Source organism: Lytechinus variegatus, chromosome 9 (assembly GCF_018143015.1).
Source record: "Lytechinus variegatus isolate NC3 chromosome 9, Lvar_3.0, whole genome shotgun sequence".
Taxonomy (NCBI): Eukaryota; Metazoa; Echinodermata; class Echinoidea; order Temnopleuroida; family Toxopneustidae; genus Lytechinus; species Lytechinus variegatus.
Genome location: NC_054748.1, coordinates 14,945,054 through 14,968,843, shown reverse-complemented (window position 1 = coordinate 14,968,843; position 23,790 = coordinate 14,945,054). Strand labels below are relative to the sequence as shown.

The window sequence follows — 23,790 nt, the reverse complement described above, 5'->3', positions numbered from 1 at the left end:
GATTTTTTTTAAGACTGGAGTTCTAATCTTACAAGCAAGATAATGTATTTCATTGTGCCTAGATGAATAATAAGAACACAATATTACGTACTTAGGCTTAAAAACTAAAATTCAAATTTATCCCACTAGGAGCATTAAATACATAACTACGACAAAGAGGTCCACGACATTGTTCACGATGACCAATCTGTTACTCTTGATGATCTCTGCCACCATAGTTGTGACTGCTTCTGGTCTCACAATAGACGTAGAGGGCCCAATTAATGGTAAGTTGTTGTTGTTGTTTTTTTTTTTTGGGGGGGGGGGGCTTCTTGCAATCATGTCTTAAAGCGAATTCACACATTTAGTATTCTGTATTTTTTTTTTTTACAATTTTACAGTTTTATTTTAGCTCACGGATTGAGAGTCAGTGCTTTAATGTTGCTAACATCAAAATGGGAAAAACGGGCCTACACAATAATTCCAAAAGAGTCGATGAAAAGGCTGTCGGCTTAAACAGTACATTGAAACATAGCACAAATTGGGCATATAAGACCACAAACTATAAGAAATAATGTTCAACAAGTATACCAGAAAGAGAGAGAGAGGAGGGGGGGGGGGAGGGAGAAGGGTATACGGGCATGCATGGACACAATTTTGAAGAGGGGGGTTTGGAGAAAAAAAAAATCGAGGGGCCAAAAAAAAGGTTTACTCCAAAATGAAAAGAAATTTTGATAAGGAAAGAATTAACAAGCGAACAAACAAAAAATTAAATAAATAAATAACAAGAAACATATCACGACAACGGGTCGTGTGGTCCAGTGGTTAGAGCATGGGACTCGTAATCGCAAGGTTGTGAGTTTGAATCCCACATCTGCCAAATGTTTTCTCCACTTTGATAAAAAGGCCCGATGGAGAGTGATATATGTCGTCTATAACGTCAGCCACTATGACTGATTAACCTAGACGTAAAAGGTTTCCTAAGTTATTGGTTATACAGCGCCCCCCAAAAAAGTCCCTCTTCTATACGGCTTAATTACTTCAAAAAGTAAAAAAGTACTCTCAATGAAATGTATATATTTAGAAAGCGCATCTTACGTTATAACTTCTATAAAAAAAATCTTTGGTCTCGCTTCAGTGGTTTTAAATACACAGTCTATTATGTAACAGTGGCGCTTTTCAGCCCATTCCAAGTTTGCATGCATGCAGCACCTTTTGACCATTCTGACCAAGGAATTCCCTGATCTGACCAGGGAAATCTCCATGATCTAACCAGGCTCATCAAAACACAACCTTGAGCATGTTCAGAAGGGCAAACACAATATTTGACAGTTCCTTTCATGTTTGATAACGGGAGATACACAATGATTAAGACAATGGGACATGTCTGTTTCATGCCTTATTCATGCCTAATACTGCAGTTTTGTTTTTATTACTTTTTAAGTCAATGAGCTACTGTGATCAAGTTAATTCAATGTAACTTTTTAAAAGAAAAAAGTAATTTTTTTTCTCTGGGAAACTTCCTTTTCTCGCAAAGGGTGATTAACTTGTGGATTCCCCTTTATTTTTCATCTTATTTTACTCATCCATCATTCACATTTTCTTAGTTGGTGTGCTGACTCCCCTAATCAATCATAAAAAAATATAATTATTTAATGCTTCTTGTCTTTCTGAACATTCCCAAGTTTATGATTTGATGAGCCTGGATATGATTAGGGACTGAATGTCCTTACTCAGATCCAAAATGGGGGTTAACATGCTATATACAATGCAGAAATGCATCAATGCTGCAAACTTGGAATGGGCTAAAATGCACCACTGTTATACGTAGAGTGTGTATTCAAAACCGCTGAAGCGCGACCAATGAAATTTTCATAGAAGTTGATCATTAAATGAGCTTTCTACTCATGAACATTGATTTGAGAATACTACCAAATTTTAAAATCAATTCAGTCTTAATATGTCAGAGGGACATTTTTTTTTGGGGGGGAGGGGGGGGGGGCGCTGTATACCAGCCAGCTGCACAACGCTGTCCTGTCCTATTTACGGGAGTATATAACCACAAACAGAATCACTCAAGAATTAAGGTTATTTAGCTGAAACTTCAGATAGGTGTGTTGCCTCCGCATGTGCGCAGCATGCGCACCCCACTTCTTAGGGCAATGAGAGGGTGAGTGTTTAAGAAAACTTAATAACTAGTATGTTTTAACTTGGAATTTATGTAAATATTTGTTCGTCTCCCCTTTGAACAGGTATACATTTCTGTTATTGTACCGTTTCAGTGCACAGAGCTTAAAATTGTTGATCATATCTACAAATTGAATTATATGTTTACAACACTATTGATCTTCATTATTACATGGTTATTTTCTACGATAGGTCCGTGTTCGCTCTGCCCAAAAGGAGCTCCCGGTCCCCCTGGCCCAACGGGAGATGTCGGCCTGCCTGGAAGAGATGGCCGAGATGGGAGGGACGCCTCGTGCAATGTCCAACAACCAGGTACATAAAATGGACAATTTTGCATAGCTTATAATATATTATACTCGAATTAATTACGATACAAATCAACACCCACGGGGCTGTTTGCATTATAAAAATATGGTAAAGTGATTATGTCAGATATCTTTTAAATGTTGTTTTAATTGAATTCATTTGGCATAGTATACCATATGGTCCATGCATCTTATGCCATTCTATTATTATCTGCCTTTGATTCGCATTACGTCAAACCCTCGTTTGGGAGATGTCCGCGCTGCTCAGATATAAACTGCGGTTTTATACCCCAGTTTCAAAAACCTCGTTAGAGGATCCAAGATATTTCATTTCCAAAGGAGTGAGCGAGGATCGAAGAAAGCTAAGACACACTAATCATGCTCTTTTTCGTTATATTATGTGCTTCATGAGTAAATTCAGAGGGGCTTTGAAATTCAACCACCCGTAATCTTATTTTCGGAAAGAAATTTCAAAGATAATAGATTTCCACCGGGACATTGGCAAGAATGATGAAATAAAAGTGAACTAATGAAATCATTCATACCCCCTACCTTCTCCTAATACAGTCAAAAGTAGTGGCGTTGTGTACATACGATGGGGAAAAGATGTTTGCATTAATGGATCAGAACTTGTTTATGCTGGTAAGAAACATTTTGTTTTTCAATATTGTTGTATTTATTTTTCTTCATTTAATTTCATTGATTGATGCTGTTACCCTGAACATAGAACGAAGTGACCTTCATGCATTAATGCTGGGCCGGGGGGGGGGGGGGGGTGGACGCAGAAAGATATTGGTGATATAATCAAATGGGGTAAGGCATTAATTGGCTAAATAGGAGAATGAGTACTCTTGCATAGAGCTATGTAATAGCTCCATGCTCATTGTAAAACAATGCTTATGGAAGTGTACAATATATATAACCCCTGATTATAATTCACAATGCTCAGAACATTGTACAAGAGAGAAAAAAAACATTGTATAGCTCACGATTAATTGTTTCATTTTATCGGTGCGAGTATCCTTATTTTACATCTGGGCGATTTTGATGAAATTTTCAGCGTTATGCCTGTTTGCCTTATCTCCTTTTATTGAATATATCAACTTTTGTGTCGGGTGGACTTGAGTACCCTTGACATTACAGAATTAACATTAATAATTTTATTACTAAAAGACTTAGGTAAACGCATCGATCAAGATGTTTTAAGTATCAAACAACCTCAATAGAAATTAAATTGTAAAGGGTGTATACATATATATGTATGATGTGTGTGGACGTTGACCAATAAAATTGTTCTACATGAACCAGGCCGAGAGAGGTCGGCACATCTCTGGGGACCGTTTTATGAAATAAAATAAGAATACTTGTCTCAATGAAAACGATAGTGATAATGATGATGATGATGATAATAATAATAATGATAAAAAGAATAAATGGAGGTGCCGTAGCCAAGTGGTCTAAGGCGCCTGGCTATACATTCAAAGTCTGGGGTTCGATCCCCGGCCGCGGCAGCTATGCCCGTGAGCTAGGCATTTAATCTACAATGCTCTCTTATCCTGCTTTCAAATAAATGGAAATGCTTTATGCATTATTGGTAACTAGGTGTCCACTTGTTTCACGGACGTTTCATCCGACAATCCTATTCTGTCCGACAGTTACCATAGTAACAGTGCCTCTAAGCCAATCAAAATCTAGGAAATGTGTCAGTTCTGACAACTATTCGAGCAAATGTGTTGATGAAACACTTCCCTGATGGGGGGCTCCTTGGCTAATTATCTTGCATTATGTATTGACCTAGCTTTACATGTGTGTATCCGTAGGTACTGCAGCAGGAGCTCACTACTTACATTCAGGAGGTGGTGCTGAATATCTGTGTATGCCACCTGATCCCATTTATGATGAATATCAGTCCGGTGCTCTTCGCGCTCTGCTGTACTCGGCCGAATATGAGACAGAAACCTCCATAAATCGCCTGCGTGATCTCCACGATTACACCCCAAAGTGTGCAGTTTGTAGGGCGCCCTCTGGTCGATCTACCAAATTGATGATCCCTGCGCGTAACAAGTGCCCTTCTGACGAGTGGCGCCTGGAGTACAGTGGTTACCTCATGTCAGCCTATCAAACCCACAAACGTTCTAAGTTTGTCTGTTTTGATCATGACATGGAAGCACAGCCTGGAACACCCGGAGACCAAAATGGGGCTCTCTTCTACACGGTATCAGCTGTATGTGGGTCATCAACTGGGCTTCCGTGTGATCCCTATATTGACGATCAGGAACTCACATGTGCAGTGTGTACGATTTAGAATTTTGTTAGAATTTGTTAAGATCGGTGATGATGGACCATACCTTAGACTAGAGTTATAATAATGCGTGTTATAAAGTACAGCTATCGGAACATTCAGCGATCAAAGGAATGTCTAATTAGGCTACTCACCACTCACTATATAACTGAGTTCATTTGGTTGCCCCCACTGCTACTTTAATCTGCAAAACCCCAAATGCTTGTAATTCATTATGTCTGTTAATAGCCTGTGCACAGCAAGGGAGGAGATCACCCCCCCCCCCCCTCTAGGCCTACTTCAGTTTTCTTAATGGCAAATCCTATTTTCCGACGATTTTCATATAGGATTCGCCTCTAAGAAAACGCTGGAAGAAAAAAGGTTTTGAATTGGAGGGGGAATTTTCCTCCCTCGTTCTGTACAGGTTAATAAAGCTCTTCTTAATTGCTGCATAACACTCTGTGAGGTTTGCCCTCTCTTGCATGGCATACAATATTTTCGAATATTATCATTATTTTATACATAATTATGTATATGCTATATAACCAAGAAAACGCATGCATTACCACATTATTCAAAGCATTTACAATATATCTTAGAGTTACCATGGTAGCATTCGGGGGAGCGTTTCATGAAAGGGCTTAGCTATTATACAGCTACCATAATAACAGTACTTCTCAGCCAGTCAACATCAAGTAAAGTTGTCAGACCGACAGTCTGTCGCACAACAATGCCTTGATGAAGCGCTCCCCATGCATGCAGGGCCTGTGCTTGTCAGCCAATCAAAAACACGTACACTTTCGTTATCAGACGACACACGAAACCCTATCGCATCCCGTTGCAATCAAACGAAACTCGAAAAAAAATCTCGCGCAACTTGATTTTCAGCCAATGAAGCACCCGTATTCGTGACTTTCGCTTGATATTTTGACTTGCGTTTAAATGCAACTCTTTCTGCGACAGGCCCCATGTCTCCATGATGCAATCTCAGCAGTCAACGCTTTGTTAATATTTTGATTTGAATATTTCTTCCAGGAATTCTTCAGAACGGCTGAAAACTCTTAATGCTCTGTATTAATATCATATGAAAGTCGATATTCTTTATAAATGTCGTTAATTGACAAAGACAATAAAAGAAAAAGTGCAGTTTCTTGGTTTTAATTCTTCCTTATTCAGCGTTTTCAGTTTCATAGATTGCTGATGACGTTGAACTTCATTTAGGCCCCCTATAGCAATAGGTGGGCTAATGATATGCCCGACTTTTACTTGCCATTATTTGACATTGTAATTTCATTACTGTGTGTAAAAATATGTATCTTACTTTAAAAAAAATAAGGTTCAGCAATCATTCCCTCACAATAAATCAGGAGTCAGACCTATTTCTACATTCCTGAAGTGAGAGGCTGCGGAACCGTGGACAGTTCTTGCCCCCTAAAGAATCTTTCCGGTAGAAAAACATTATACTTTTTAATATGAAGAATTTTTTTTTATAAATAGTATATGCCCTTTTTCAAAATTAATTACCCTCTCTAAAATAGATTTTTTTTACCTGCGTATTTTCGCTGAAATGATTCTTTACAATACAGAAAATAAATAATTGATGAATTATATTCAAGCAACATTTCATGTCTAAATCTCTTAGAGTCATTTGGCCTACTCACGGGGGATAAGTGGACCCGCTTTCCCTTTGCCTATTACCCCCTTAATACTTAAATGCAAATGATATCGATGAATTATTATTACTATTATTATTATTATTATTATTATTATCATTAGTATTATTATTATCATGATTATTATGCTGATTCGTCTTTTTTTTAACGCTGGCACATCGTGGTGATGATTAATGTTGCTGATACGATGCGAAAGTGCAAAGCTCGTGACTATACACCATACTCAATTTTAACGGGAACAGAGACCATGATGGTGATGATGATGATTATAATGGTGATGATGTTATTGACGATAATGATGGTGAGGATGATGATGGTGATGATAATGATGATTATGATGATGGTGATGATGACAATTTGCATGGTGATGATGAGATATATATATATATTTTTTAACCAGTACTGGTCTTCTTTATTTGAATAAAAATATACACATATATATGTACACAAACAAAAGTTTTACAAGTTATTTAGTATTAGATTCCATTTGCTCATATTCATATATAAATTTTCCTTTCGTTTACCTTTCTTATTATCATATCTTTTTTCCACAACATATATGAACATAATTTTCAAATCATAAAACTTTCTTCGACGTATTTCCAAAACTTATCAACCTCTATACACAACCAAAACAAATGAAATAAATCACTCAACTTATTGCACTCACTACAAATATCTGTGTTTCTTAAATTCCATTTTTTAAGTTACAGAGAGTAGGTAATAAATCATACATAAAATTGAAATTAAAGTGGGCTATGGCATTATCTTGAATACTTCTTATCTTGAATGCTATGGCATTATCTTGAGTTTCAGTGTCCATGTAAACAACCAAGAATTCTTATTTTCTTCATCTAAAATTTCTTTCCAAAATAATTCGGCCCTTGATCTTTCAACATTTAATTGCAACATCTCTTGATAAATTTGTTTTACTCTAGAGTTACAATTAAGTAATGTATTTACAGATGGCATACATGACTCGTCATTCAAGATTGAATTTTTAAATTTTCTAAATAAAGCAAGGTTATTTTCTTTTAGTTGTTCTCTCCACATTTTTGGTATTGACATTATACAAACTGCATATTCTGACAACCATTGTCCATCAAGATTGAATAACTGTTCTTTTAACTTATTTACAGTAAGAACGGTATTCTTAGATACCAGATCACCAATGAACAAAATATTTGACCGTATCCAGTTCCTAAATAACAACATCCTTCCATTATGTCTGATATTGTTGTTAAACCATAACAATTCTTTGCAAATCTCTGCCCTTGAGATTATTTTTTTTCTTTTCCTTAAAGGAGAATGAAACCTTTGAAATAAGTAGGCTTGTGTCGAAACAGAAAAATCAAAGAACAAGAACAAAGAAAGTTTGAGAAAAATCGGACAAATAACAAGAAAGTTATGAGCATTTGAATATTGCAATCACTAATGCTATGGAGATCCTCCCATTGGCAATACGACAAGGATGTGTGATGTCACATGTGAACAACTTTCCCTTTGATGGACTATAAAATACCCTCAAAATGTCTCTTTCTGCTTTATCTTGTGGTGATACAAACTCTTTATCCATGATGTATTCTTTAAAAATCTGTATTACATGCCCTCCTATAGAAAGAACACATGATCTACTGATAGATGTGATAAAAGAGGCAATTTAAGTGAAATATGTACTAAAGTAATGGGGAGAGTTGTTCATCAGTGACATCACACATCTTTGTCTAATTGCCAATTTGAGGATCTCCATAGCATTAGTGATCGCAACATTCAAATGCTCATAACTTTCTCATTATTTGTCCGATTTTTCTCTAACTTTCGTTGATCTGTTTCTTTGATTTTTCTGTTTTGAAATAAGCTATCTTGTTTCAAAGGTTTCATTTTCATTTAAGCATTTTTTCTTTTTTAAAAGTAAAATAGACATATAATATTTCACGATAAAACCTTGGAATCGTTTTCAATGACAGGATATATTGTGGATCACACTTACAATATCTCAAAATAAAGCTTCCACCTAATTTATCAAACCAATAATCAAACATCCATTTCCTTTTTGATTTAGTATCATCGAAATATTTGAAAAGCCATCTTAACTTAAAACTGTTTAGCTGTATACCTAGATCTAACATATTTAATCCACCATTTGACAAATCACTAATTACCATAGTTCTTTTTACTTTGTGAATTTTGGATCCCCAAAGAAAGTTCATCATTAATTTGTCTATTTTTAACTAGGTCGTTAGGACAAAAATAATTTTAGCAGTGTATACAAATTTAGACAATATTAATGTTTTTAAGACAATTATCTTACCTTTATATGTAAGATTTCGTTGTTTGCAAATGTTAAGCAATCTTTCTATTTTATAAATTTTGTCCTTTGACCAATTAAGTTCACAGCTCATAGATTCGTGTCTGGTAAAAAATATACCAAGGGCTTTAACATAATTCTCAGCCCATGGAATATTACTTATCATTTCTAAAGGTTTATCTTTCCCCAACCACATAACTTTTTTTTTCCTTGTTTAAAATAACACCTGAAACTTTTCCAAAATCTTTTATATGCTCTATGGCCCTATTTCTTGAATAATTATTTTGCATAAAAAGTGTCAGGTCGTCGTCGTCGTTTGCATACGAATGGCTTGACGCAAGTTGAGGCATGGTGACCAGTATCCAGGCACCTCGAACACGTTGCTACGGACGCTCCCTTTGATTGCGCTTGCCCATCATGGAAAATTCTCGCCTTGAAAGAGGCGAGCCTGGTATGGCGATCAAGCGGCTTATCTAGCTTCTCCACGTATGCAACCCTGTCGCCATTTAGGCATGATGTAAGCTGACCATTTACATGATTTACACGTAATCTTTCCTTTCACTTTACATTTCATCTCCTCTAACTCCTGTGCTATCACTGCGTTACTCACTGATAATGGTATATCCTTTGTAATTCTCAGTAGATTTTCACTCCTCTCCTTTAAAAAGGGGTTTGTGTCGAAGATGGGTATGTTCACACCTCTCATTCTCAAACCTTGAGCTAGTAAGGGTAATCTGTTATCTCTATCTTTCAAATAAATTCTCCATAATCCACCCACCTTTTGTATACCCATGATGTTTTCAGGAGCAATTGACTTACAAATGGCAAGATAGATCTCCTCTCCTGTGGGCTGGTTCAGTTCCGCATTAGGTATATCTGCTTGACGCATGAATACGGGTTTGAACCGGCAACTCGCCGGCTTGGGTTATCGGCCGTTGCTTTCTCAGCAGGTCGTATCTATCTCCTTCCTAAATCCATCTATATCTCTTCCATCACCCTTCGAGTGATTTTCAATGTCCACTGAAGATCCTGTTGGTGCCTCCATCGTGGTGTAGACAAATACGTTTTCAAGATAAGTTTTCCGAAAATATGAAATTTTAAGGTACAAATCAGAGACGTATTTCTGCGATCGTATTCGTATGAAAGCGCCCTCTTATTTTGATGATGAGATATGATGATGATGACGAGGACGATGCGCATAAAGTGCACGATTGCAATTATACAGCGTGTCCTAATAATGCTCTAGATTGGTTAACATTGAAATTACATTATTACACCCGTACACTGCAATACAATTTTTATGGATATGGTCTAATGATCACAAAGATATGAACACTTTTTTTCTTCATTATGCATCGGGGTACTATAGCCTACATGCAGTCAGGTTCAGCTAACAGGATTTGTTGTGGTGCACATTTTATATCCAGGTCTTTTCTAGTTCAGCCACGGGCATTAAATCTGCAAGGATTTTCTTTGGAAAGTGAGTCATATCATCTATCCCCCGGAATGGATTATTCGTGCCTATTATGACCACTTAAGATAACCCCGAAGATAACATATCGTTTTAGTTGAACCCGAGTATAATACATATACTACTGTATTCAATGGAAAATTGAAGAAGCTTAAAAGATTGGTCAAATGCATTTCATAGCAGTATTTCTGTTGCTTTATTAATACTAAACTCAGTGACAGTCTTTGTTTCAAATTATTCCATAAAATGCATTATAGATTTTAATGCATTTTCATTAATGAATATGTATTAAAAACTATTGCATTTTGGAATATTTTGAAATGTAATCTGTTAAAATTGCCTCATAAAATAGGCCTACCATTTCCATAAAAATAATAACCACTGGCGGATCAAGGGGGGGGGGGCGCACAACCAGCCCGTGCCCATCCCCCCCTTTGAGAGGCACAATTAAAATCTGTGGTGTAAAAATGCCGTTAAAACAGAAGTGTGCCCCCTTTTGAAAGTGAAGACCTTTTTCATGTTTTGTTTTGCTAATCAAACTCTTTCCTCGGAAAATGTGCCCCTTTTTGAAAAAAAACCCTGAAGCCGCCCCTGATAATAACTAACCAGTTTAAAGGGAAATTGTACATTAGTCTAATGGGGCGGATCCAGCTCCCGCCAGTGGGGGGGGGATTTTTTTTTACCCATATTCTCCCCGCTCAAAGTTGATTTTTGTTTGTTTCTTTGAAGGGGTTGTCCCAGTGGCGTAATGAGCCAAAAAAATTGAGGGGGTACAGCGATATCGCGATTTTTTTTCTCTTTCTTTATTACATTATTATTATTCTTTATTTGTAGTTTATGGGGGTAGGGGGTTAAGTGTAGCTAAGGGTCTGGCTTTAAGTTGTGTGTATGTTTTTTTTTATATAACTTCCTCATTAATCAGTTTGATTGAAGAGTATGGAGAATCTTAACTTGAGTTTTATATACAGATTATAAGTTAATTTCCGGCGTAATTTATATTTTTGCTGTTGTACCCGGATTCTGTTCTGTATTTATCCCTTCGTGATTATAAGTTGTTGAAGAAATGTGAGCAGATTAATTTTAAGTTTATATTTGAAGTTCATATATATTCCTTTTCTCACCAATGTTAAAATGTTTATGTGTAAACTTGAAACAATTAAGTTTTAATGATGTCATGTTATATATATATTTTTTTATATGTGATATGAGGAAGAAATAAATATGATTTAAAACAAAAAAAGTATCGCGTAAAATTAGCGAGCGAGCAAATTTTTTTGACATTTTTAATGTGAACAGGGAAGACGATGAATGATAAGGATGATGGAGACGATGATGATGGTTAGGATGATGGTGATGATGATGGTGATGATGGTGATGATGATGATGATGGCGATGATGATGGTGATGATGGTGATGATGATGATGGCGATGATGATGATTATGATGATGATGATGGCGATGATGATGATGATTATGATGATGTCGATGATGATGATGATGATGATGATGTCGATGATGATGATGGTGATGATAATGATGATGATGATGGTGATGATGATGATGATGGCGATGATAATGATAATGATGATGATGGTGATGATGGCGATGATGATGAGTATGATGATATTGATGATGGCGATGATGATGATGATGATGGCGATGATGATGATGATGATGATGATTATGATGATTATGATGATGGTGATGATGATGATGATGGTGATGATGATGATGATTATGGTGATGATAATGATGATGATGATAGTGATGATGATGATGGCGATGATGATGATGATGGCGATGCAGATGAAGACGATGAACATGATAACCCGGAGCTATTCACACTCGGACAACCAGTCTATAACGACGGGTTTACGAACAAAATTTAATCGGGTTCGAATCCTTCTCCGGACGATTATCAATTCCATTCCGCAAGAAATTTGTCCGAATTGTGCTGCATTTTTGACCATTTGACCCAGATGAGTAAAATGGGTCACAGGTAGGATTTGTTAACCTGAATTAAACTGTTTTGAACTTTATGAGAGACAAGCCAATTGGCAAGCCGTCAACGGTAATGCAGGCACGGTGCAAGGAAACATCCGCACTAATTGGCTGTACTCTCTAGCCGCCGCGGTGGGCGGGACTTATACCTCCTCTAAACCAATTGGAATTTCGACAAACATTGCAGAGTAAACTTCACTGTAATTTCAATAAAACAAGAGAACTGATATATTCTATTGCATTCTCCTAACGAAGTAGAAAGCAATTCGGATTTCAAAGACAATAGTCGACCAGATCGACAGAGAGATCGAGGGGAATAAGGTGAGAAAATTAAGTTTCTTGAAGTCGTGTTTTTCTTCTGTTCTATTTCTGATTGAGAAAAGTAGGATAAGGGGAAGGAAGGGATTTTAAAAAATAAAGAAAGTTTTAGGTTGTGTGCTATCTATGTGTATGAGTGGATGTGCGAGTATGTGGGTGTGTGTGCGAATCTTGGTGTGGATGTGTGCGTTTCTTGGGTGTAAATTTGGAGTATTTTCTAATACTCTATTAGGATTTAGGTCAGTATACCTGACAACTGATCGCGCTTCGCGCGCTCCCTAAGTGACCCGAAATTTTTGCTGGTGCCCCCCCAATGCCGTGACCCACGGTACACCACTGATACCCACTATGCAGGGGCGGAAATCTCTCCCAAAAGGTAGGGGGGACAAGGGTCTGGAAAATTTGACAAGCAAAAAAAAAAAATAGGGTATTACCTAAAATTTAAAGTCATTTCGATGAAAATATATTTGACAAGCAAAAAAGAAAAAAAAGGTCATCTCGTCCCAAAACGCACGTTTTATTCCCATTTTGAGTGATATATTTCTTAGCATCATCAAAGACCCAAAATAGTAGGGGGGACATTTGATATTGTGTCCCCCCTACTATTTTGAGTAGGGGGGACATGACCCCCCTGTCCCCCTAGGATTACCGCCCATGCCACTATGCATTATATACTGAGTGCCCCCCCCGGGCTGTGGATCTTAAGTGACTAAGTTTACAAGGAAATGGTTTCAATCATAACCCTTGTTTCCATGGAGAGATATGCTCAGTTCTTATCCCATGTACAATATAATTATGTTCATTATCGTTCCTTTGTTTACTGTTCGTTTCTGAAGTTGTTAATTGCAATATCAACCGCAGTTCAATATATATTTTTTCCGCATTATATTTTAGTATCACATTTTACTGCAAAAGATTTGATTTGTCATGGGGCAACGTGGTTTACTAAAATCACTGTGGAGGGGAAAATTAATTTTAAATATGTTAACTGATGCATCATTCATTAAAGGTCAAGTCCACCTCAGAAAAATGTTGATTTAAATCAATAGAGAAAAATCAGACAAGCACAATGCTGAAAATTTCATCAAAATCGGATGTAAAATAAGAAAGTTATGGCATTTCAAAGTTTTGCTTATTTTTAACAAAATAGTTATATGAACAAGCCAGTTACATCCAAATTAGAGAGTCGATGATGTCACTCACTCACTATTTCTTTTGTTTTTTATTGTTTGAATTATACAATATTTCAATATTTACGAATTTGACGATTAGGACCTCCTTGTCTGAAGCACAAAATGTTACAATAATGGAATTCCACATGTTCAGGGAGGAATGAAACTTCATTTCACATGACAATGACGAGAAAATAAAGATATTTCATATTTCATATAATAAAATACAAAAGAAATAGTGAGTGGATGATATCATCAGTTCCTCATTTGCATACCGACCAAGATGTGCATATAACCGTTTTGTGAAATGAAGCGAAACTTTCAAATGCCATAACTTTCTTATTTTGTATCCGATTTTGATGAAATTTTCAGTGTTATGCTTGTTGAATTTTTCTCTTTTTATTCAAATAAAGTTTCTGTTGGAGTGGACTTGTCCTGTAAGTCAATATCTAGAACACAATAATTTGGGGAATCGTGGTCTAGTGGTTAAGACACGCGTATTCCAATCTGGGGGTTGTGGATTCGATACCCATTGCAGCCATGACGTTTTTTTTTCCTTCAGCAAGAAAATTACCCACATTGTGCTGCACTCAACCCAGGTGATGAGGTATATTGGTACCGACAGGAAGTAGTTTATAAAAAAGCTGTGAGCTTCGGAATCTGTAGACTAGCTTATCCGAGGGTAATATAGGAGCGTGCCAGCGTGACAGGAGCGTGGATACGTGCGCTATACAAATCATGCACTATTTTAATATCTTTTTTCAATATAATAGTAAGTTTTTGAATTTCAAAGCAGCATTATCGTCGGCATTCATGCGAGTAACAATAACATTCGGGTAATGATCCGAGCACAAAAAGGTTGTATTGAAATGAAGCTCTGTTCATGGGGGTTTTAAAATATTGAGTAAACTTCCCTCAATTTCGCTTTATGCCCACTGACTGTGGGAACATATTTCGAAACTTTGTGGAATCCTTGAAGGTTGCTTAACACCTGGAGAGTGCATGTAGGAACCTTTTATCTTTCTCCTTTTGTGATGTTTTTAGCCCTATGAATAATACGAAATGCGATTCCCAGTGACTCTTAACGTGCATGGCTTTCTTTTCTCATTTTTTCTTGGTGATGAAATAATCTCCATGTCTCTAGGTCAGTGGGGAGAGGGAGGGGAGCGTTTTAGGGGGTAGTCCTCATAAGACCCAAATTTTAGGTATAATGTTGGCTTTATTCCTACTGTAAAACTAGGTACTTCGTAACGTAAGGACTGGATCAATGCGAACCCGAAGTGCGAGCCGAAATTGTTAACAAAAATTATCAATTTTGAGGACTTTTTTGGTATTTCCTTATAAAACATTCTTAAATTTCATTTCTTTAGTACGTTATTTACGTACTCTACATCGCGAACCTGAATATTAACAGAATTGAAGCGATGTTTAAAGACGTTGATGAAATAAACGGACCACATATGCGCTTTTGACTATATAAACCATGGACCTCTAGGTCAATGATAATAAGGAGGCCAAAGCACAATAAAAAAGACTTTCGGTTAAATTCTGTATACCGACTTGTGAGTTTCCTGCATAATGCAATTCTAATATAATATGCATGTATAGGTAGCTTCTCAGTCTGCAATTTCATGAAATTTTGTTCAAAAATGTATCTAAAAGTGATGAATGTGCAAAGAAATTAACCCATTAAAATGCTTTACTATGATATTTGATTACATCTGCATTTTTGCATATAATTAGAACAAAACTTTGCATAAATTAGCATTTTGAGTAAAATTTCAGTCAAACATTTTATGGAATCCTATTTACATTCGATACTTCGTCTAATGAGAACCCACATGCAGAAAGTTGGACTTTCACTATTTCCTACAGTGAAAATGAATTTTGTGTTTTCTGATTAAAATTTCCATAAATTAGCCAGTGACAGATTTATGGGCACCCTTTGTCAAATCGATGCTCTTGATACATGTGAGATGTGATCCACGACAAAAAGGGCTCTTTTGTTAATTTTTTCCCCCCAAAATGTATTCATGAGAGGCCCAAGTCGTCAGCAGTGAAGGCACGGTCATAATGACACAGCCGCTGGCATTGATTGGCTGTACTCTCCAGCGATGGGCGGGGCATAGTCCTCCTCTTAACCAATAGGAATTTAACAAACACGATACAGTAAACTTTACCGTACTTTCTTTACTGTTATATTCAATCACATCACTGCTAACAAACCAGATAGCAAATCGGATTTCAAAGAAACGAGTCGACCAGGGACAGAGTGAGAGACAAAAAGCGAAAGAGGGTAAGAAATTGACCTTTTTTCCCAAGTCGCATTAGTTTTCTGTAGGATAGAAGGGGAGGGGGTGAGAAAAAGAGGAAGGGAAGGCTTAAGAAAGAAAAAGATGTTTATTTATCTATTTACATGTATTTATTTACATATTTTTTTGAATATTATAAAAATTGATTTTGTTAAGAAAAAATGACAACAAAAAATAAAGAAAGAAAATAGTTTTCATTCCAAAATAAATGTGATTTTGGTCATTACCAATTTGACAAGCACAAAAAAGGGATTTCGCTCCCAACGAAGGAGATTTGGTATATTTTAGTGTACCAACTCAATCTAATTTCCAGGTGACGCGGCGTATGGGGTGCAACATACGATTCTTGGGGTGCTTTAGCAACCCTGCCTCCCAGCGTCTCCTATAGCGTCACTTGTTTTTCTTCATGTTCTTCGGCGCATTTTATCCAGAGGCTGGTCCAGCTTTCGCCAACATGATGAGATATTTTTTTAAATCTTTGTTCACTTGTTTTTAAAGGTATTTTTCGCGCTTCTTTCCTAATGACGATTTGTAATTCATCTGCAGTATTCACATCCATTCATCATCTGCACCCCCCCCCCCCTCTTCCTCCCCTCTCTCTCATTCATCCTCTCTCTTGATCTCATTCCTACTATGAGTTTATTATTGTTGCGTAATTTTCGTAAGTCCCGATTATTTTCATTTTAATATTTTTCCATTTCCAACAATCATTTACATTTACAATAGTTTTGTTACATACATCTTGATATAACTATAATCAATAAAACAAAGAAACTTATTATGTATAATAATCAAGATAACAGGTCGGAAACGGAGGAAGCTGCTAAAAAGCGAAGCTTGTAGGATGCAGCCTCCTATAACAAATACGTATGAACAATGTAAATAAAACACAAATACAACGTGGTAGAAACTTGAACTTAAATCTATCTGAATGAATAGTTAAAAGAAAAAAAAGAAAGAAATAAGAAATGAGAGAAAAAAGCAAGATCAGTGGTCTCCAGATTCTGGAGACCACTGACTAATAATGTTTATTATTAAATAATAAACATTATTTAATGTTTATTTCTTATGTCTCCTGTTGGAAATCTTTGTTTCCATTTTACTGGATTACATAAATGATTCTAATGTATATTTATAGGAGCCCACAATGTACTATAGGTCATCTTGTGATTTTCTTAAAGTCGATTTCGACGTTGCACTTTGTTTATGATATTGATTTGTTGTGATAGTATAATTGACATAATGTATATTTTGTTAGAAATGAAAAAAAATCATCCATATTCTCCCCGATTGACTGCATGCTAAAACAATTTTTTGAAAGACTGAAGTTATTATCTTACAAACAAGATAACTTATCTCAATATGGCTATAGATAAACAATGAGAACATATTACGTATAGGCTTCAAAACAAAAATTCAATGTTATACCACCAGGAATATCAGACGTCCTCGACATTGTTTTACGATGGCCAATCTTTTACTCTTGATGATTTCTGCCACCATAGTTGCTATTACTTCTGGTCTCACAATAGACGTAGAGGGCCCAATCAATGGTAAGTTTTGTAATATTTTTTGTTTGCTTTTTTGAGTGTCTTAAAGTCAAGTGAACCATATTCATTTGTTTCATTTCATTGATAAAGTTGGGTTTAAAAGAGACTCAGAATTGTGCACAATATATCAAAACCGAAAGTCTTCAGTTACTATATTATAGATATAAAACATGCAATATTTATAAATGCAATTACCCATTACTTGTAAATTCATTAAAAAATACAGATGGAGACCCCCCACCCCCAGCATTACACTATAAATTTCGTCATAAGTGGATGTTAAAAAACATGAAAGTTTTGAAGTAATTATTTTCATATTTGAAACATACTCATAATGGCGGCCTTTCCAATCGTGTCGAATTGCTGAATCGCTGATTCCACACATTACTATTTCTTTCGTATTTTTGTTTACAGTTTCACTTCATTTTTTTTAACTCACCCATTGAAAGTCACTGCATTTATGCTAATATAGCATGACGAGGGGGGGGGGCTATACACGACAGCTCCAATTATGAAAAGGGGCCGGCGGCTTGAGTAGTAAAAAAAAACTCAACGTGCTTCAAGGTTATTCAACTAATGTTTTCATTGCTTTCTATTTTTGTGTATCTTATGTTTAAATGACTTGCAATCACTTATTAATCATTTGTAAATTTGGTAATTGACTTCAATTTGTTATGATAAAAACAGAATAAAGAATCGTTGCACTGTACCTGCGCATACAAAAACCACAAACTAGGAAATAAAGTTTAATATAATACCAGAAAGAGAGAGGAGAAGGGGTGGGAGACAAGGGAACGCGAGGGGTACGGGCCTGGGTACAAAATTTGACGAGTAAAAAATAGGACTTACTCCAAAATGAAAAGAGATTGTCATCAGGAAAAAAAAACTGAAAAATAAAAGCCTTTCACTCATTTAAATAAATTAAGGTGAAATTTCACATAAGAGTGTGCAATCGCTGGTATATGTGCAGCACCCCGTGCCCCCCCCCCATCGACTGGCCCCCCCCAAAAAAAAAAAAATGGGGAAAAGGCGAAAAAGAGGGAGAAAAGAAGAAAAACGTAGCGGGAAAGAAGAAATTATTGTTTATTATAATTATAATAATTTATATTACATAAAAAATATATTTTCATAACTTTATGAAACAAAATTTGCTCAGGGAATATGTCTTCATTGTTGATATATGATCCTGTTGTACTAAAACCTCCCGTTTTCAAGTCAATATACACCCAATATATTTCCTCGCATTTCGAGTTATTATTTTTTTAATTAGTGATATATATACTTTTTATCATGACTACTTAAAATGATTGCCCCCATTTTAAAGTCTTAAAATGTCTTTTTTTTAAATCTGAATATCAAAACTTTTCAGCTGGCGCTTCGCGATCGCATCATTCGGTTAGTGAAATACGTATGGTCTTGGTGAATTCCTATAAACAAGCCTTAGAAAGCCCCTCTTGATTAGTGAGATGGGTAAGATAATCATGATTATAATGACTTCAAAAAGTGCTTCATGTGTTTACATGTAATTCTAACGAAATCAGCAAGCGCTTCGCACTTGCATTAGAGGACTATGGTGATATATATATACTTTTAATGGATTCTTTTTTTAAAAAAAGGTCCTTAAAATATCCCTGTTTGGGGTCAATATACAGTATACAAAACTTTCAGCTCGCGCTTCGCGCACGCATTGTTTGTTTAGCGAGACAGGTACGTATCATGATTACAAAAAATTGCTAATAATGTCCCTTTTTAGGTCTGAATATAAAAAATTTTCAGCTCGCGCTTCACGCTCACATTGTTTGATCAGTGACATACATATCCGTTTAATGGCACTGTCCTTAAAAAGTCTTAGGTCAGTAAACCTTGCAACTGAGCGCGCTTCGCGCTCTCACTAAATGACTCAAATTTTTGCTGGTGCCCCCCCAATGCCGTGACACACGGTACGCCACTGCCCAGGGCCATGGGAGGGAAGTAGGATTTAGAGGTCAAGTCCATCCCAGGAAAATGCTGACTTGAATATATAGAGAAAAATCAAATTAGCATAGTGCTGAAAATTTCATCAAAATCGGATGTAAAATAAAGAAAGTTATGACATTTTAAAGTTTCGCTTATTTTTCACAAAACAGTGATATGCACAACTAGGTGAGTCAGTTGATGATGTCCATCACTCACTATTTCTTTTGTTGTTTATTGTTTGAATTATACAATATTTCACTCTACAGATTTGACAATAAGGACAAACTTGACTGAACCATATAGTATTAAACAATGCTTATTCCACATGACCATGGAGGAATTAATCCTTATATCATTTGACAATGAAGAGAAAAATAGAATATTCCCAATGTCATATAATAAAATACATAAGAAATAGTGAGTGGATGACATCATCAGTCTCCTCATTTGCATAACGACCAGGATGTGCATATAACTGTTTTGTGAAATTAAGCGATACTTTAAAATGTCACAACTTTTTATTTTACATCCGATTTTTATGAAATTTTCAATGTTATTTCAAGTTTACAAATATGGTTTAACTTACAACAGTTACAATTTATGTAAATATTGTTCGACTCCTCTTTGAACAGATAACTTTTCCGTTATTGTAACGTTTCAGTAAGTGCTTTTTTATAATCTTATCTAAAAATCGAATTATGTATACGGCTTTACCTGTAATATTGATCTTCATTATTGCATGGTTATTTTCGACAATGATAGGTCCGTGTTCGCTCTGCCCAAAAGGAGCCCCCGGTCCCCCTGGCCCAAAGGGCGACGTCGGCCTGCCTGGAAGAGATGGCCGAGATGGGAGGGACGCTTCGTACAATGCCCAACAACCAGGTACATAAAATGGTCAATATATAGCTTATATTATAATCGAATAATTGCGATAAAAATCAACACCCAAGGGGCTGTTTGCATTGTAAAAATATGGTAAAGTGAGAATGTCAGATACCTTTTAAATGTTGTTTTAATTGAATTCATTTGGCATAATTTTGATGGTCCATGCATATCTTATGCCATTCTATTATTATCTGCCTTTAATTCGCATTACGTCAAACCCTCGTTTGGGAGATGTCCGTGCATGCTGCTCAGATATAACCTGCGGTTTTATACCCCAGTTTCAAGAACCTCGTTAGAGGATCAAGGATATTTCATTTCCAGCAGAGTAGGCGAGGAATATAGATACACTATTCATGCTCTTTTATCGTTATGTTTATCTATATGTTCACTCATAAATTTATAGGCAGAAAGAAATTTCAAAGACAATAGATTTCTTCATTGGCATGAATGATGAAATGGAAATTAATAATGATAATAATAACAATTAAATCATTTTTATCATTCATAATCTCCCACATTTCTCCTAATACAGTCACCGCTGTCAAAAGTAGTGGCGTTGTGTATATACGATGGGGTAAAGATGTTTGCGTTAATGGATCAGAACTGGTTTATGCTGGTAAGAAAGAATTTGTTTTTCAAGACATTTTATTTACTTAATTCGTTTATTCAGTTTCATTAATTGACGCTGTTGACCATGTATAAAGAAGTGTTCAAGGTCATATTGAGGGGGTGTCGCAGAAACAATATTGGCGACAGAATAAAAAGTAATAATGATATAGGAGGGGATATTGGCAAAATAGGAGAATGGTTGTTAGTTGTAACAAGTGGAATGCCTCTGGCCGTCTCACCTGCATCACGCGATTCAACATAGCAGCAGTGCTGACTTTGAAAACTACTATAACTCGCACAAGATGTTCAGTGATACTTGGTTACTCTTATTTCCACGTTTTATGAACTAGACCAATACACATACAGAGATAGGATGGTAATGAATACCCCCAATGTGGCCAAAATTCATTGACCCCACATGACCTTTGACCTTGATCATGTGACCTGAAACTTGCACAGGATATTCAGTGATACTTGATTACTCTTATGTCCAAGTTTCAAAAGTCAGATCAATAAACTTGCAAAGTTCAACTTTGCAAGTTTATTGATCTGACCATCAGTGATGGTAATTCAACAGATACCCCCATTATGGCCAAAGTTCATTGACCTTTGACCCTGGTCATGTGACCTAAAATGGGCACAGGATGTTCAGTAATACTTGATTACTCTTATGTCCAAGTTTCATGAATCAGATCCAAAAACTTTTTAAGTTTTGATTGTAATTCATCAGATACTCCCAATTCGGCCAAAGTTCATTGACCCTAAATGACCTTTGACCTTGGTCATGTGACGTGAAACTCATGCAGGATGTTAGGTGATACTTGATTAACCTTATGTCCAAGTTGAATGAACTAGGTTCATATATTTTCTAAGTTATGATTACATTTCAAAAACTTAACCTCAGGTTAAGATTTTGATGTTTGATTCCCCCAACATGGTCTAAGTTCATTGACCCTAAATGACCTATGACCTTGGTCATGTGACATGAAACTCTACTAGGATATTCAGCAATACTTGATTAACCTTATGGCCAAGTTAACTAGGTCCATATACTTTCTAAGTTATGATGTCATTTCAAAAACTTAACCTTAGGTTAAGATTTGATGTTGACGCCGCCGCCGTCGGAAAAGCGGCGCCTATAGTCTCACTCTGCTATGCAGGTGAGACAAAAATCATGCTTATGAAAGTGTACCGTAACTCCTGACAGTAACAATGAGAATTGATGATGCTCAGAGCATTGTACAAGAGAAAAACAATGACATGTAATTACGATCATTTGCTTCATTTTATCGGTGCGAGCTTTTGGCCATAATCTTGCCTTTATCATTAGGCCCACAGATATGATCAACATATTTGTTCAACAAGTTGTCAGATCCGACACCTTTCCTACAATTTGAGTGGCTATAAGAGGCACTCTTTCTAACTGTCGGATTGACATTGGATTTGTCGGATGAAACGTCCTCTCTCGGCTAATGTTATTTAGATCTATGTCTGGGTGGACTAGAGTATAATTGAAACTACAGAATTAGCATTAATAATTTTACATGTATTACGAAAAAGACTTGATACCTAGGTAAACGCACTCGATGAAGATGTTTTGATAAGTTGCAGTTAAACATATAGAATGAACCTTCAACAGAAATTAACTGTAAAATTGGAAAAGAGTACGCGTATGATGTATGGGGACCAATAAATTTGTTTTATAAACATGATAAACCAGGCTAAGTGAAAGGAGGCTTTTAATATTTTTGGACTTTAAAGGTGACATTGGCCGAGAGAAGACAGCTAGCACATCATTCTCTGGGGAGCGCTTCATTTAAAGGATCTGTATGTAAAACGTTCATCCGATAAATCCTGGGGTGTTTCATCGACATTTTCATCCGACATGTGTTCAGATCTGACATCTTTCTCTGATGTTGATTGTTTGAGAGGTACTTGAGAGGTACTGTTACTATGGTAACTGTCGGATAAAGCGTCTGACAAGTCCTTTTATGAAAGCCCCCCCCCCCCCCCCCCCCCGTTTATCCCACAGCTGCATTAGGAACAGTGCTCTCAGCCAATCAAAATCTAGGAAATATGTCGGATCTGACAACTTAATGTCGGACAACTATGTTGATGAAATGCTCTCCTGATGGTGGGCTCTTCGGCTAGCTAATCGACCTTTACTAATTTGTGTAATCCGTCCAGGTACTGCAGCAGGAGCTCGCTGGACCCATGAGGGAGGTGGTGCTAACTATCTGTGTATGCCAACTGATCCTATTTATGATGAATATCAGTGTGGTACTGGTGCACTTCGCGCTCTGCTGTACTCGTCCGAATATGAGACAGAAACCTCCATAATTCGTCTACGTGAAGTCCACGACTACGCACCAAAATGTGCAGTCTGTAGGGCGCCCTCTGGTCGATCTACCAAATTGATGATCCCTGCACGTAACAAGTGCCCTTCTGACGAGTGGCGTCTGGAGTACAGCGGTTACCTCATGTCAGAGTATCAAACCCACAAACGTTCAGAGTTTGTCTGTTTCGATCATGACATGGAAGGCGCAGCTGGTACAGCCGGAGACCAAAACGGGGCTCTCTTCTACACGGTAACAGCCGTATGTGAGGCAGCAACTGGGCTTCCGTGTGATCCCTATATTAATGATCAGGAACTGACATGTGCAGTCTGTACGATTTAGAAATTGTTACCATAGTAACAGTGCTTCTCAGCCAGTCAACGTCAAGGAAAGTTGTCAGATCTGACAACCTGTCGGACAATCAATCTTATTTGAAAGAAAAAATGA

General features: G+C 36.6%; 2 protein-coding genes across 2 annotated transcripts; both read left to right on the top strand.

Moving 5' to 3' along the window:
- The first annotated feature begins 178 nt into the window (after positions 1–178).
- Positions 179–5,009, top strand: LOC121421831 (short-chain collagen C4-like). The gene is made up of 4 exons (XM_041616632.1): positions 179–266; positions 2,359–2,478; positions 3,039–3,113; positions 4,292–5,009. Exons 1-4 carry the CDS (start codon positions 179–181, stop codon positions 4,774–4,776), a joined length of 768 nt encoding a protein of 255 aa, XP_041472566.1. The 3' UTR covers positions 4,777–5,009.
- Positions 5,010–15,922: 10,913 nt separating this feature from the next.
- On the top strand, positions 15,923–23,752 carry LOC121422052 (short-chain collagen C4-like). Its single transcript, XM_041616855.1, has 5 exons — positions 15,923–15,991; positions 17,442–17,560; positions 20,276–20,395; positions 20,931–21,014; positions 23,195–23,752. Exons 2-5 carry the CDS (start codon positions 17,473–17,475, stop codon positions 23,683–23,685), a joined length of 783 nt encoding a protein of 260 aa, XP_041472789.1. The 5' UTR covers positions 15,923–15,991; positions 17,442–17,472; the 3' UTR covers positions 23,686–23,752.
- Positions 23,753–23,790: the final 38 nt, after the last annotated feature.